General features: G+C 45.6%; 2 protein-coding genes across 5 annotated transcripts; both read right to left on the minus strand.

Annotated features, from left to right (window-relative positions):
* Positions 1-812: 812 nt before the first annotated feature.
* On the minus strand, positions 813-11,588 carry gtf3c2 (general transcription factor IIIC, polypeptide 2, beta). 4 transcript variants are annotated; one of them, XM_088286383.1, is made up of 20 exons: positions 11,448-11,588; positions 8,835-8,935; positions 8,154-8,622; positions 7,776-7,909; positions 7,546-7,706; positions 7,300-7,373; positions 7,159-7,236; positions 6,970-7,068; positions 6,309-6,536; positions 6,004-6,115; positions 5,756-5,873; positions 4,021-4,055; positions 3,807-3,936; positions 3,561-3,705; positions 3,333-3,494; positions 2,714-2,792; positions 2,508-2,636; positions 2,115-2,330; positions 1,831-1,932; positions 813-1,219 (listed from the first exon to the last, which is right to left on the minus strand). In XM_088286383.1, exons 2-20 carry the CDS (start codon positions 8,878-8,880, stop codon positions 1,004-1,006), a joined length of 2,733 nt encoding a protein of 910 aa, XP_088142509.1. In that variant the 5' UTR covers positions 8,881-8,935; positions 11,448-11,588; the 3' UTR covers positions 813-1,003. The 4 variants fall into 4 exon arrangements, with proteins under 4 accessions (XP_088142509.1, XP_088142508.1, XP_088142510.1 ...); XM_088286382.1 differs by lacking the exon at positions 11,448-11,588 and adding an exon at positions 10,026-10,132; XM_088286384.1 differs by lacking the exon at positions 11,448-11,588 and adding an exon at positions 9,792-10,093 and having other exon boundaries at positions 4,021-4,052.
* On the minus strand, positions 11,081-15,858 carry znf512 (zinc finger protein 512). Its single transcript, XM_088286385.1, has 11 exons — positions 15,592-15,858; positions 14,478-14,821; positions 14,278-14,406; positions 14,034-14,158; positions 13,742-13,828; positions 13,567-13,665; positions 12,982-13,344; positions 12,665-12,766; positions 12,353-12,415; positions 12,186-12,284; positions 11,081-11,857 (listed from the first exon to the last, which is right to left on the minus strand). Exons 1-11 carry the CDS (start codon positions 15,606-15,608, stop codon positions 11,468-11,470), a joined length of 1,818 nt encoding a protein of 605 aa, XP_088142511.1. The 5' UTR covers positions 15,609-15,858; the 3' UTR covers positions 11,081-11,467.

Genomic DNA, 15,858 nt, shown 5'->3' on the forward strand with positions numbered 1-15,858 from the left:
TTTGTCAGCAACGCTGCATAAAGACAATGCAATGCAATTATTTCATAAAAAAACAAAAATAAAGCTTCCACATTCCCCCTTTTAACATGCAAATGGTACATCCCACTATTCCAAGATGGCCGACGGCCAACTTTAAAAAAAAAATTTATTAACAAATTATATGCTTGCATGCTTGTCAGCTGTGAGTCTATATATTGTGCTCAAGTGCCAACCACACACGGGTAAAAACTCCTGAAATATCGCACACACACACACACATTTAGTGAATGTAATGACCATAGTGTCTCCGATTTTTGTGGATGCTCTGTGTCGTGTTGTTGGTGTAAATATTTTGTGTATACGTGTAAATACGATTTTGTGTGGCGTTTGCGTGCTGTCGTTTTTTTTTTGTAACCTACAAAATAAAAGATTGCACATGACAGACTGACGAACGTAACAGTTTACGCAGTTTCACCGCATTTTCTGTGGAGCCATCGTGGATTATTTTACAGTCGCACCGAGTCAACAAACACAAAATGCTATGACTGTGACTGCTAAATTATTATTACACCGGCATGCTTTTATTTTGAAGGGCTGACGTTATGCCGCTGTTGCTCCAACGTAGCCGAGCGTTACATATTTTGGACTGCTCTAAATGTTTTGAATTGTTCAAAACTTACTTTATTCATCAAAACAATAACTTGAATAGAAAATCCGTCATATTTACAGTGAGTTTGGCAGAAGAAAAGCTATCATTTCAAACATTTAGCTAGAAATGTGTGTACACGGAACAAGAAGCGAATTGTTGCGTTTGACATACCGAAGTGTATCGAACTGGAAACACGCTTGTAAAAGTGGAACTAACACACTTGTCATGATAAAGCCATTTTCTGTTAAAAAAAATAGTAAACAGCCCCCGGCAAAGTAAAGGTGCGTTCAAGTCAGTCCGTAGACAAGACTTCATTTTTAAAACGGTTTACACTTCTTGCGTTGGGCTGAAAAACACAAAAATATGTGGCCGTGGTCATCGAGGAGCCTCGCTGGGGATGTTGAGGGGATTGGCCGGGGGGGCCTCCTGTGCCACGTCTTGGGGGGTGTGTTGGGGGCTATCACGGGCCCGCCGGATGAGGTCTTGGACACTTTTGTTGTTCAGACCTCTGACGCAGTTGAGGCGCACCAGGCCAGCCCGACCCCCTGACGCCATCCACGTGTGGCAGCTCAGGTTTGGACTCACGCGCACCTGAAGGGAAGTGAAGGTGGGGCGAGGACGGGCAGGCAGGGGGGGGGGGCAAAGCTATCAGCTAATGATGTTTTCAAAGAGACGCAAAATTTCACCCCGAAAATATCCAACAAAATTCATTGTGGCGCGCTCGTCAAGCTCATTCACAAATGTTTTTGTTATTATTTGATACAAGTTGAAATATGTAAATGTGACAGACCGGCAACCAGTCCAGATTGATAACAGTTTAGGATTTTACGATTCATTTTTCTTTTGTTTATGAAATTCTGACAAACATCTGTTTGACCTGTGTTCTTCTGTACGCCTTTTCAGTCAAATGTGCTTTTTTTTTTTTTTTTTTTAAAGAAAAACCCTGCAGCATTTTGTCCCGCCCAGCGTCTATCATCACCTCCCCGGACCGCCTCTCCTCATCTCATCTCATCTTCTTTTCCAACTCAAAACACGGAAAGCCTCCACGGCCGCCGCCACCTCCCACCCTGGGCGACATTTTTCTTATTTTCCACCTCATTACACACGCGAGTGCACACCAGGAGGATGAGGAGGCTCTTGGTCCATCACTCCTTGCCGACTTGATCTTTTCATGTGCCGTGTGTGTGTGTGTGTGTGTATACCTTGTGCAGCGAGCCCAAAGGCATCACGTCCATGTTGAGCTTATTGACGAACTCTGTGTTTTTCATTTGCTCCCACAGGCGTCCGAATTTGCTGAAGAACTTCTGCAAAAGACAAAACACGTTCAGACAACTCTCATTCAACTTGAGTTTGACCAATTCCCTTTTTTTTTTTAAAGTGAACGTAACACTCCAATTTGCTCTCGTTTTTGCGGAAAATTTTCACGCCTTTTTTAATTTTCCCCAATAAATCATTTTAACATTTTAATTTGGCACCTGGCACGTACCAAGTTGTTGTCGGTATGGTGAAGGTAATACTTCCTCGCGGCCTCTTTGTACGACTCGTGAGGTTGCGATTCAATGTCAGCTTTCCCGCCGCTACTTTCTCCTCCCGCTGCTTCGTCAGCCTCCTTCCTCTCCGCTTCGTCCTCACACACTTCTTGTTCCTCCTCATTCGCCTGTCCGCCGTCGTCGTGACGCTCCACCGACGTCAAGTAGACGGGCTGAGGAGGCAGAAGGTGAAGAAACGGCGCGTCTTTAAATACGGAGAACAGGTGTTGTGTGTTTTACCAAGTTGAAATTTGTTTAAAGAGTGTAGGAGGGGTGAAATGACAAATCGGTAATAAATAAATGCATCCGTAAAGGGGCGGTTGAACGTAAATGCGCAGGGGTCCACTTACAAATCTCCTTTCCACTGTCCTTTTGACGTACTGAACTCCGACTAACAAGGGAGGTAACATGCAGAGGATGACGCTGCCGAGCATGTCGGACGTCAACAAAGCGTTCAGCCAATCCGAGTAAGAGACGGACTGCGACAAGATAGGGACGTCGTGAGTGGCCTGCATGAAATAAAAATATAAAAGCTTCCGAAGACGAGTGGACAGACCCAAATGGCGGTCATCCGGGGGACAGCGAAGTAAGACTGCATTTTATGGTCAAAGTAATGGACTCCGTTTGTGCTGTGGCTGGAGGGGAAAAAAATAGACAAGAGAAGAATTATTAAAAGTCACAAAATAAGGAGGATTTTTATATTACGAGTATTTGTAATTGTCATCTTGGCTCGTTAAATGAAACGAAGATTGTGATGCTGCACATGAAAAAAAAACATGTTACTTATGAAAAAAAATATATATTTTTTTTCCATCCCATTTAAAGCATGCAACAAAATGTTACTTCATGCTTTGAATGGCGGGCAAATTTAAATAGCAGTTGGCACACAATGCGTGTTTAGGATTTAAGTGAAATGCCTGAATGTAAAAAAAAAAAAAAACTACACCACGGCTGACATTTGTTCCTAAAGACAAAAAACATCCAATTGCAAATGACATTTTAAATCAAATTAAAAGAAAAAAAACAAAATTTTTAATGCTTTATTTTAATGGGAATTAGCGAAAAGCAAGAACCAATACGGACACCGAAATTGATAAGGTGACATTTTATAGCATGTGCTGTGAATTTCAAGGAGTCAGATGACGTAAAAAAAAAATAAAAAAGGAGCACGTTACGCTGCGAAGGCGCTGTCCTGGGCCCACATGAGTCCTGGTGCATTGGCGGGCCAGCAGATCTCATTAATCAGGGAACGTTTCTGCACCGTGACGGGCCCGTAAAGCCTGCGCAGATCCCACGTCTTCAGGAGGCGGTCCTCCCCGGCTGTGGCCACAAAATGTCTGACACGAGACAACGCCGATTTCTTGACGCCATTTTTCATTCTCAGTCACGCTGCGTGGGCTTACCTGCTGGCGGGACAGAACGTGAGCGCTCGCACGGGTTGCTCGTGGGCGAGGAAACATTTGTACGGCAGCAAGATGGCAGGGTCATGCGACTGCTCCACGCGCAACAATGCCGATTTGGTGTTCAGATCCCACAGACCGACCATACCTGGAACAAGAGATCACAGCGGCGTTATTTGGGCATGTCTTCGTTTTTGGGCCACAATAATGCCTGAAAGAAGAAAACACGGTGAAGCATTGAGACGCTACCGTCGTAGAAGCCGAGGGCGATGATGTCGTGCGGTTTGACGGGCAGCCAGTCCATGGACAGAACCTGGCCACTGTCCTCCAGGCGCGGAGCTTTCAAGGACCCCAACTTGAGGGTGACCACGGGATCGGGCTGCAGACAAAGTACGGCAGATTGCAGAAAAGATAAGAAATGGGGCGGGGGGGGGGGCGCATCAAAACAAGCACGTACACTCACCTTGTAAATGCAGGCCGGCTGGCTGGTGTCACCTGCTGAGTGAAAAGCACGTTTAGTCACACGTTGTGTCCATGTGGAGATTTTTTTTTTTAAACTCGTCCATGTGAACATGCGGTGTAGCTGTGTGTTGGTTCCGAATGACTGACAGGATGGGGAGAGGAGCGGCGTAAATTTCACAGCTAACAACCAGCCGTGTAATGCATCTTCTTTGTCATTTCAATTATAGATCTCGGTCTGATGGGGAAAAAATAGGAACAGTCAATTACACCACAGCCGCCTTGCACCTTTTGTCTTTTACACCCCCCCCTCTTCCCCCTTCCTCCTCCTCCTCTCTTTCACGCCTCATTCATTCATGGGACAAGAGCATTTGCAATTACGTGCAGCGAACATCGCAGTGCGCCCGTGTTGAACTCTCTCTCTCTCCTGCTTCAACTGAGCCCAAATCCCAGCAAATGAGTGACAGGACGGCTTGACCGCGATGATGTCATGATGATGTCACCTGGCCACTCGCTCCAGCTCGTGTTGACGCCATGGCAAAATACTGCCTTCAGTGCGGCAGTACTAAAATCTGCGATGCTGCTTGCCTGCACATCTTTTCAAAATGTCCTCAAGCAACATCTGCTCGCCAAAGCATACATGAGTAACACACACACACACTTAATCACATTGACTTAACAGACATTCGCTCGCTTACTCTCTGGGACCCACACCCACAAAGCATACACACACAGCACATTAATTCAGTCGAGTGTGATGGGGTGTGCGTATGCGTGTGCGTGTGTGTTTATGGAGTCTAGGTAATGTACGTAAGCTATGCTTGGACGTGGTGAGCTGATGAGTCGCTCAATGACCCGCTTCCACAAAATAAAATGGAAATTAAAGGCCACGGCGCGCAGGGCGAGAAGGAAGGAGGGAGGGCAGGGAAAAAAAAAGTTGAGAAATGTCAGACTTTGACTTTATATCCGAAGTGTAGAACCGCTTCTCATATGCTGTTGGAAGGCTTGTGGCGTCTTTGTTTCATTCCATTGATAACACATGAACAGAAGCCCGAGACACACATGAACACACCCCCACACACACACCTCTGCAGTGTGTGTGTGATGGAGGAGGCGTTTAAGTCATTTATCTACTCCACACACTTTGCGAGTGTATATGATCGGGACTGGACGCCACCACAGGCGCCGTTATCCATATTGTCATCATGCATTCACACACGCACACACACACACACACACACATGTGACACTAAACGCAACTAGGCACACCATTAAATATATAAAAGGTGTCAGTATTACGGGCCTCGAGCAGGTCAGTTAATTGAAAATGTGATGTACGCCGTTGCGACGTTTCCAACTTGACAGCGATGTTTGTCTGAGATTGATGATGTACTTTTACCTTCACATTGACTATGAACGTTTATAATCCTCTTCCACAATAGGAGCTAACAAAAAACATTTTGAGGGGATGACTGCTGTAATTTGAGGACTGTAAGTGAGTGCAACACTGCCCTTTGCTGGACAAAAGATGTACTGCAGTATCAGGAGGCTGCAACTCAACGGTACGAAAAGTGTGGCCCACACAAAACTGTTAATTGCATTCATTTTGGAGTTGTTGTTTTTTTTTTGCTAAAATGGTTAAGTAATGTTTTGTTCATTTATCTCATGAAATAAATGCTTGGGTAAAACGTAATGGCGCACGTGTCGAGGAGCGCTTTTGTGCCTTTGGCTGGTCTTACCCGAGTCGGGGTGCTTCCGGCTGCTACGCAAAGCATCGGGATGGGGCAGACTGTAGATGCTCACCACACTCATGGAAGTGGCCACGGCCAGGAGGCCGAGTCTCGGCAGCAAAGGAGCCTCCAAAGCGTCACGAGGAACAGTTATTACAGTAGAATACTAATCACTGACGTACACAATTAAATTGCATGCAATCTAATCAACCAGCAGTACATATTGACATGTATGCCCCCCCAACACCTCCTCTGACCTCTTTCTGGGTGGTGGGCCGCTCCCAAGCTCCTGATGGACACCACCTCAAGTGCCAGACGAAACCTCGGTCCAGGACCAGGCCGTACGCGAGGGTGGGCTGGGAGTTCGGCCTGCGCATGAACAGGAAATGCTCTCGATTTTTTGCCCCATATATACAGAGCCTCAAGCAAGACATGCGGGATTTTTGGGTTTTGAATCGTGGCCAGGGCACAATATGACAAGAACACAAAATGCTTAAGTGTGGCCACAAAATACAAAAAAACCCAAAATAGTAGCTTGATGAAAACGTTTAAAAAGGCAGACCTGGTGTTGTACTCCAACGTGCCCACGTCCCACAGTTGCACCAGCGCTGAGCCAGAATAGGTTTTGTGAAAGAAGTGCTGCTCCTCCATGTCCTGGTGGCAAGCCACGGCCAGGTACTGCGAGGCCACCGCATCATCGGCCGTCGGGCACCACTCCATGGCCCACACGGGCCCGCCAGCGTACAAATGCATGTCCCAGCACTCCGGGTGGGCGGGTAGAGATTCAAACCTGAAACAAAGCGCCGCGTATATGACATAGCCCAAAGTAGTTATTCTGACCTAATTATGCGGAGGGAAATCAGGGCCAAAGAGTGGGGAAAAAAAGGGAGGCACAGAGTGAGATGTGGAAATAATAATAATAATAATATTCCCTTTATTAGTCCCACAATGGGGAAATTCGAGATTCGAACCCAGGCCTCCTGGGGAGACTGGGTCCTGAACGCGGCGCCTTAGACCACTCGGCCATCCTGGCAGCCAACATAAACATTTTGAGGACAAGCTGAATGAGCGACACGATAGAAAATGTGACGCATTTAAATGATGAAGCGTTTATTATTTTAGAACGAGCAAACTTGTGGTCCACCGGTTGCATTAGACGAGGCGTTGTTTGTAAATTAACGCACTCCGACCACCAAGTAGGCAGCGGCAAGGACGCGTGATACCTGTGGAGTCTCTGCAGCGGAGCCTCCTCGTCACAATCGTCCCTGGACACTTTGAAAGCCGCCGAGAGACGCTCGTTAGGAAGATACGAGTCCAGTTCACTGCAAAAAAAAACCCGCGGCAACGTCACGTTCTGTTTCCAAACTGCAAGGGCCACAAGATGGCCGCCGTCAGACGCCGAAGGGAAGCACCTGGCGGGAACCTCATGCCAGACGCTGGCGGAGGGCAGCCACTCCGGAAACACCCACCGACAGAGTTGCTCGTCACGGCTGCAAAACAAAAATGGACTTGTTAGGCAAAATACAAATGTGAAAAATAGACGCAAAACTTACAATTTCTTGTGATGGCCGACGCTTTCCAAAATTGCGTTGATCATGAGGGAGGGAATTTTGAGGATTCGGTTGGCCTGGAGGAGAAATTTAGGCTTAAATGAGTCCCACAAAAAGATCCACGTCGCAGCGTTTTTTTTCCTTTCCTTCAATTTAATGATGTGAAGAGGCTAGCTTGATAATGGAATAAATAAATAAATCACTAGAATGCGTGAAGGACTGCGAAAGCGGTAGAACGACAACACGAACACTGCCGCTGTATCTTTCGTCGCGCTGATTGACGCTCGCCGCTACTTCATCGTCATCTTCATCCTCCTCTTCCTCCGCCTCGGCCTCCGCAACATCGGGAACAAAGTCCTTGTCTTCTGAAGAGTTGCCATCGGAATATTCTCGCTTTAGGCTTCTGCGGCCTGGCGGGGGATCAAGAAAAACATTTGCTCATAAAAACGTACATTACACACGGTAGATTCTCACTGGACCTTTTTTCGCTTTTGAACTTTTTTCCTCTTTAGTTTTCAATGCTGGTTTGGAGACGACATCACCGGTGGCTTTTGGACCTTCCGAGGAATGACTGAACTCTTCTTTCACCATCGCGTGGAGGAACTTCATTGCCCTGAAATGTTTTGGCAATGACAAACATAACCTGGATTAGGAATAATAAAGTAATGAATGCATCATAACACCGGAGACCTCGCACCGCTTTGCAGGCGTTGTCGTCATTTGTTGTGAGCTTCAAGTTAGTTGAGTGCGAGAGAAAAGAATACTCGAGTGTGGGATTAGCACTTGTTGTTGCAAGTCGGCATATACATTAGTTATCATCCCATCAGAATCTTTGGTAATGTCGGCCCAATACTCACATTTTAGCAGCGCTCCTCCTTGGACGACCACTTGTTGGCAACTCCTTAGGTTCTTCTTCTTCTCCTTCAATCTTCACACTTGGTGTGACAGGCTCTAAATGAACAATCTGCTTCTTCACATACTTCCTCTTCGGCTTCGGCGTCCCATTCTTCAAAGACCCTTCAGTGACGGCCGGTGGGGAAACGGTCGTCTGGGCCGGGATGTCCCCGTTAGGCACGTGAGGTGACGTGCCGATATCTGCACTCGCCAGCGAAACCTTTCTTGGACGTCCTCGCTTGCCGGGGGTCTTCCCGGGTGTTTTCGCCACCGGGGCCTTCGCCGCGGGCTTCGTCGGCAGCCGTTTTTCATCCTTTGGGTCCTCATTTGTTTCGCTGGTGTCATAGCCGAGAAATCTGGAGTTCTTTTTGCGTTGACGACCTTTGTTGCTCGGTGGTAAATCGAAAAAGGGTTTCGACGGGGTCTCTTGACCTGCGAGGTGAGCGATAACATCATTCCGTTGGATTTTTTTAAAGAGGTCATATTATGAAAAATTGGACTTTTTAATGTTTTTTGACAAATAGTTGTGTGTCTGCAGTGCCTGCACACCAAGCAAAACAACGCACTTAATCTTTAACCATCTTCAGTCTTCAGAAAAGGAAGGTGAAGAATAAAAATGGCAAACTGTGGCTGAATAGTCAAACCTTGCTCAGGATTGTCGACATCATCCGTCGGAGTTTCCTTGACCATTATCTTCTCAGATGTTCCTTCATGTATGTCTTCTCAGGTTGCCTGTGCAGTTGCACTGCAAACAAGTCAGCAACACACTCAGAATTATTTATTATGTTGAAACATTGCATCAGTACATGCGCAAGTTACTTTATCCACCCAGCCTCTTTATTTTAGTTCCTCACTATGGTAGGGGATGATTTGGAGCCAATGCCAATTGATTTTTATACCCTGGAGTGGTTGCCAACTTGCCAGCCTCGCAATTCACACGTTTGGTCAATTTGAGAGTATTCAATGACGCTTGTGAGGGCACACAAGCCATGAAAGGCTAGGTTTCAAACTCTGAAGCTCAGAATTATGAGGTGGACATCCTTATCGCTTGTCCACCATGCTATGGACCTAAAAAGAACTCCAACACAGGAAACAATTTTGAAACCAGTCGTGTACCTAATGTTGTGGCCGGTGGGAAGAGGTTTCAGTACGATTAAACTTTTTTTTGTTTGTTTTTAACACAACTAAATGAATGAAAATTTCTCCACTTTGTTATACGCAATAGCAGAGTTGCTTAAGAATACATCTTAAAATGATTAAAATAAAATCGCTTTCATGTGTTCAAAATCGCAACCAAGCAATCTGAATAGTTTACATGCTCACGCCTCCTCTACATTTACCATTAAAAAATAAATACAAATAATAGAACTCACAAACACACAATAATAATCAAACAAGGAGCGCGACATCAATATATTTGTTTGTCATTTAATTCCCGTGAAGCAGGAGCTGTCACGCAGGCAAGGTTAGCAACACACGGCTAATGCTAACTTGTGGCGGCTTCCGGGCCGCAATAAATGCTTGTAGTTAGAATAATGTACATTACAAAAACCGCCAGGAATTTTTAAAAATCCAACGAAGACTATTTATTAAAAGCTCACCTGGTCGTAGCACTGATCGCCCTTTTGGCGTGGCGAAGGCTGACTATCCGCGTAAAAGTCCACGACACTCAGATGGGAACATGCGGGTTCGAGTCCCCCACCCGCAAAGTTGAGCGACGCGGTTCAAACGCAAAATCTTTTAACGATCACCACATTTGGTGTACCACAGCGACAACAGCCAACTTTACGCATAAAAGAAGCATTGTCAGCAGAGGTTTTTTGATTCAAACTCACGTTCACTTCCCATCAGTCCGCCATGTTTACTGTAGTGGGAGAGGTGGGCAGCTCACACCGCCCCCTGCCGACGCAAAGGAGGACTGCAGGCGTTTAATCGCGTGGCGCTGCAACACGCATACGCCAATTTCAGACATGCATTGTTGGGCACTTAACTCTTTAATTTAAGCGAGCGTTCACAAACATTTTGGGGTCGCCAACTGAGCATTTATTTGAAAATGTTACTAGCCAGTTTGAGTTGTATGTACTAATACACTTGGTCTTCTTGAGTAAAACAATTCAGCATGCTGCTTCAACAACCAGGACATTGTAACTTCAAAATAACGCTTTTGTTCCGCGACCAGTGCTGCTTTTGACTTACTAGAAACTAGTAAACGAATGTGCTGCTTTAGTGCACTGCCGTTGCTTTGATCTAGATGAGATTATATACAGAATAAATAAAAGGGATTTGTCAATGATGCCAAATCACAAGGCCATCTCCATGATGCACTAAAGTACTGTCCGTTCAGTCCATTAATAAGTAAGTTAACATTCAGTTCAAAAGATAAACGCCAGTTGTTCAATTTCATGCAGCCAAAAAGTTGACGTTAACTTGAGCAAACAGAAAAGGAAAAATCTGATTTTCTTCTTCATTAAGAACACTGGTCAACATTTGTTTGCAATATTTCTTAATCAGTGATGCAAGTAAACTTTAAGAGATGATTTTTACATCAGGTTTTCATAATAACAATACGGTAACATAATATGTAATATAGTAATGATTTAGCAATATTTATGAATGATCATTTTGGCTCAGCAACAGGTAAATATTTTATAGCTTAACATAAAAAGCAAAAAGTTTTTTTTTTTTTAATCAGTGTCCAAAACACACCAAGGGACACATGAAGCCATCTCTGATGACAATTTGCTGTTAACCAGTATAATATAATATTAAACTGCTGCACCGAGACTACAGGTTGAGGTATTACATTATGACATGCTGCTAAGCAAAAAAAAAAAAGTATAAAGTATAAAGTATAAAAACAAGCAATAACACAATAAACTCGTTCAACAAATTGTATCTCCCAATTTATTTCAGACTTGTTGGAGGGTAATGCTCATTTATGAGATAATATCTACAATATTGGCGCATTTTCAGTTTCATTGGGCTTTGAGCAGCATGTGTGTGTAAAATGTTGCAGAGCCTTGGCACAATAAAGGTTGGGCAACACTCTCCTAGTGTTAGAAAATAAAATCGGTATTTGATGTACTTAGAAAACCTGTTGTATGTTAATTACAACTTCATTTAATCTTTTGTTTCAGTGTCCTCTCCCTCTATGTATTATCACGTGAATACAATGTGATTTGTACATATATTTAATAAAAAAAAAAAAAAACACCTGTTGTACACGTGACAATCTCTCACCTTTCTCCTCAGCTCACCTGCACTCTTCTGAAATTTTCTAAGCCATCTTTTGTCTTTTGGAGGCCTCGGCGTAGAACGCCATCCCGTCTGACGGTCTCTGATGCGCCGGCGGGCTGGGTGGGCCACATTGCTGGAAGTCGTCCTTCCGTCTCTCCTCTCGCTCCCTCCGGTTCCCCTCCGCCATCTTGTCGGCGTCCTCCATCTCAATGGGGGCCTGCTCGGCCCGCACGTCATCGTCCAGCCACACGGGCCCGGCCGGACGCGCCACCGGGTTGCACAGAAGCGTGGAGGGGCGCGGCATCTGGTAGTGAGGATGACGATGATGAAGAGGATGGTGGTCCACGATTTGCTGCTCTGCATGGTAGAGCGTCTCTCGGGGTTGCTTTTTCAACTTGATGGAAGCCTTTTTGTTGGTCACAAACCATTCCTGAAACACAAAAACGGTAAATGGCGAACAGGAAGCGAATGTCATCGCCCTCAAAGTTGTGTGGGAATGCTGAGAGATGATATCATCCGGTTAGAAAAGTGAAACCAAACATTGCCCGAAATAGGTCACCATTTTGTTTTTAGATAAATGAATTACACATGCATTTAAAACGTAATTAGATCATGCTAACATACGACAAAACGCAACAGAGCGGCTAACAAATAGCATTGATGAGAGCACGTCATTTTAAACTTGAAATTACAAACGTCAAACTAAAACAACGCGTGTGTATTTCCAGACGATCGTGCCGTGTCAGAATTGTCGCTACCTGCGAATGCGTGACATTGATGTGATATTTCACACCGCTTTCCGAGAGAAACTCTTTGCCGCAGATCAGACATCGGTACGTTCCCACCTCAAAGTCGCCCTGCAAGGGAACGCCGCGCATGATCATCTGCAGTAACGCTTGAATCCAAAAAGAGAACATTGACGCACCCTTGAACACAGCCCCAGGTGAGCCTTGAGTCCGGACACGCTGGTGTACGTGCACCCGCAACCCTGAAAAACATCAGACAACGGGAGAGGCAGCATTGAAGAGGAAATATTACGGAAAAGTGACCTTTGAAATTGTTTTTGTACAGAACGCCTCCGCACTCATCATGTGTGAAATGAACCAACTAATATATAAATACAAACATAAATGAGAGCTTCTTAATTTTGACAATTTTTGACAAGCGGCTTTTAGGAGAAACTTCAGCAATGACGGCAGGAAATGCTTCACATTTTCAGAACAAAGGCATGTGTGACCTGGTTGGGACAGAGGAGCTTCCTGTGCAGCTTCACTTCGTTCTTCCACATCCTCAGCAGCTCCGGGCTGAAGGCGGGCAGGCCGGGTCGAGAGTATTTCAACTGGAAGCGAGACCACGCAGTCAAGAAAAAACTCACGAGTGGGATACATTCCGGACACCGGTTAGATTTTTGTGGCTCAAACATGCAGTTAGATGTAAGCAGAGAAAATGTCTCGATTTTTCACAATTTCGAAGCCTCATTTGACAATTTTGTAAAACATTTATTGTCAAGCGTGTTGTGAGGTGTGTTAAAGTCACAAAAGTTTTGCCTCTTGCCTTTTTGTCGTCGGGCACCAGGTCGGACTGAAAGGTCCTCTTGGGCCAGTCTTTGGATGGCTCCTTGTTGGACATCTCGCTCATGTGGATGTTGGCCAGCAGCGCCGAAGCCCGCTGAACTCTGCCGCCGGCCGTCTTCTCGCCCTCGGCCTGGCTGTGGACCTCCGCCGCCTCGTCTTGCCGCGGCGGACTCGTGGGGGTGTGCTCGGACTTGAGGTGGTACTCCAGGCCGGCTTTGGACTTGTATGTTTTCCCGCAGTGCGAACAGTGGAGCAGCATTTGGTCCAGTTCCGCCTGCTCCTTGCCGCACTTCTTCATGTGGTACATGTACCCCATGATGCTGCTGAACGTCGCCGTGCAGCCCTGGAAAACACGCAGAAGCGCAGAATATGGTCTTCTGTCACAAGGCAAGCACCAAATCCACCAAAAGAAGGAGTATGACTCAACATTCCTCTGCCTGAGGACATTAAGAAAAAACAATAAATAAATAAAATTCATCACAACTGTGCAAATGTAAAGTATGTAAACAAACTCTTTGCAACAAAACTGATGATTTCACTCGAAAGCAAGCAAATGCCCTTTGACCTCTTTGGGGCACTTGACTTTGCCCAACTGCTTCAGGATTTGCCGTAGTTTGTCTTTGATGGCTCGCTCGTCCAGGTCTTGGGTGTCTTGGACTGACGGCTGCCGGTCAGGAAAAAAAGGCAACATTTATGATGGGCTTCTGCCACGGAAGCTTTTCGCCACCCATGGCACTTACCGGGTTGCCGTGGTCAGCCATGACATGATACTTCATCCCCGCAGAAGATTTGAGCTGTTTCCCGCAGTGTTGGCACGTAAACGCTTGCTGCAATTCAAATCCATGAACAACATCTCGAATCAGAGGTCACCATGTTTGTGAACTGCGAGAAATGATCCAATTCCAAGAGAATAACAGCTTTGATGTGTCAACTTATTAGCAAATCTGTAAATATTTTGATGACAATGTTCATTCTGCAATGTTCTATTTTCTAATCAAAACAGAACACACATTTTAGACTTGAGGTGCTGACCAGTGTGCAGTTGTCCATGTGCTTCTTGAGACCTTCCACCGTCTTCCTGCTCACACTTTTACATTTGGGACAATTTGCTCGGCCTCTGGCCGCGATCTGGAGTTGCCAGCGCTCCTCCTGGCTGCCTGTGTTGAAGAATAAGGTCAACAATTTAGTCTGAATAGATATACTTTGTGACACTTCATACACTATACACACATTTCCACGTTAGTGAAGGAGTTAACTCCACATCAGCCAGTCCTACCTGGAGGATAGGTGGGAGGCTCCTTCTTGCTGGAGATCACTGGTGGCTTCTTCTCTTCTTCCGTACTGGGCTGAGGCATGGAGACATCTGTGTTGTTTTGGACACCACCAGTAATTGCTGCCACAGCGCCTGGAGAATTTTATGAGCCAATCAAAATCAGTCTATAAAAGGGAATAATATGAATATGTCATAAAAATTACCAGGTCTGCAGAAGATATTTCTGTTCGGGTTCCAAGTCCGGTCTGGTTGTGAAGTGCGACCCCTGCCAGCCTGACCCGGGCCTCGATTGGTGTCGCTACCGGATGGGACGGTCCACACGTCCGGCTGACCTGAGTGACTCGCTTCATCTGTCCAGAGCTGCTCCTGAGCTGGTTCTCCATCTGGAGTCCAGGAATGGAAGTTTCTGTCCTGAAGATGAGAGCTTCCTCTGCTGTTAGGCCACATGTCCTTCAACAACAGCCTGGGAGGAAGCCTGGCAATCTTGGCTGGACCAGAGAAGCTGGTGCTTGCATCATTTATGGAGACACTCTGAAGGTTCTGGTCCCTGATACAAACAAAAGGTTATCAATTACAAGTCAAACAATCCCTTCCAGGAGACTTTTCAACCATTTAATTGTTGACTTTAATCCCACAAAGCCTGAGCCACAAAATACTTGACAGAATTAAATTTCTCTAGAGCGTACCATTAGTATTACTTCAAAACGTAGAAAAAAAGATCACACTGACAATGCAAAGGCCTCAAAATTCAGAGTAGCATCCATTCTTCCTGGTTGTAGAAGTGGTCATTAATTTCAGCGCATTCGGTGGACACGCCGACAGCATTGAAGAGCAGAGATAATGGCTTGCTTTGTCATGTATTGGAAGCCTCAGAAATTATTTTTTTTCCAAGCATTTAAATATGTCATGGCTTTTTAATTACACTTTTTCAGTGGTGTCAATTGTATTTTTATTGCCACTTTACCGCACCTTGCTTGTTTGTATACAGTGGTAACACAAATATGAGCGCCTCAAATTTCCCACACAGTGAGGTGATTGTTCTTAAATGTCTTAATAAGATGATCAATTCAGATGCGACCCAATATGATGAAAAACTTTGAATTAGCCAAGACATAATGCACATCGGTGTTTTTCACGACTATAAGGACGCATGTCTTTCTCAAGTTATGTGTTGCGTCTGTGTGTGCATTCATGTATGATCTAATGATGAACGTCACACTGAAAGGTACCTTATGAACGTCAAAGTGAACCAGAACAGACTTGAAACAACAAATATAAGACAGGGTGAGGAAGACGAGCAACGTGCGAGCTGCATACTTCAAACAATCTGCCATTATTGTTGTGGTCGCTGAACTTAGCAGCCTAGCGGGCGGCGTCCGGCTTCCTGCAGTCCTCGGTCGGATTTCAAATCTCGGATTCTGCCTGGCCCGCCTCTCCCTGAGCTACGGGAGAGGCGGACGAACTACGAGCAGGCAGTCGCGGTTCCGGTTCCGACGAGGTCCAAGACGAGCTCGGAAAAGACGCAAATGTTTCGTTCCGGGGTGCGTTTACGTGCGCGGTGGAGGAACGGCCTCTCGCTGTATC

This window comes from Idiotropiscis lumnitzeri, chromosome 21 (genome assembly GCF_059441095.1).
Source record: "Idiotropiscis lumnitzeri isolate Australia: NSW breed Sydney's pygmy pipehorse chromosome 21, RoL_Ilum_1.0, whole genome shotgun sequence".
Taxonomy (NCBI): Eukaryota; Metazoa; Chordata; class Actinopteri; order Syngnathiformes; family Syngnathidae; genus Idiotropiscis; species Idiotropiscis lumnitzeri.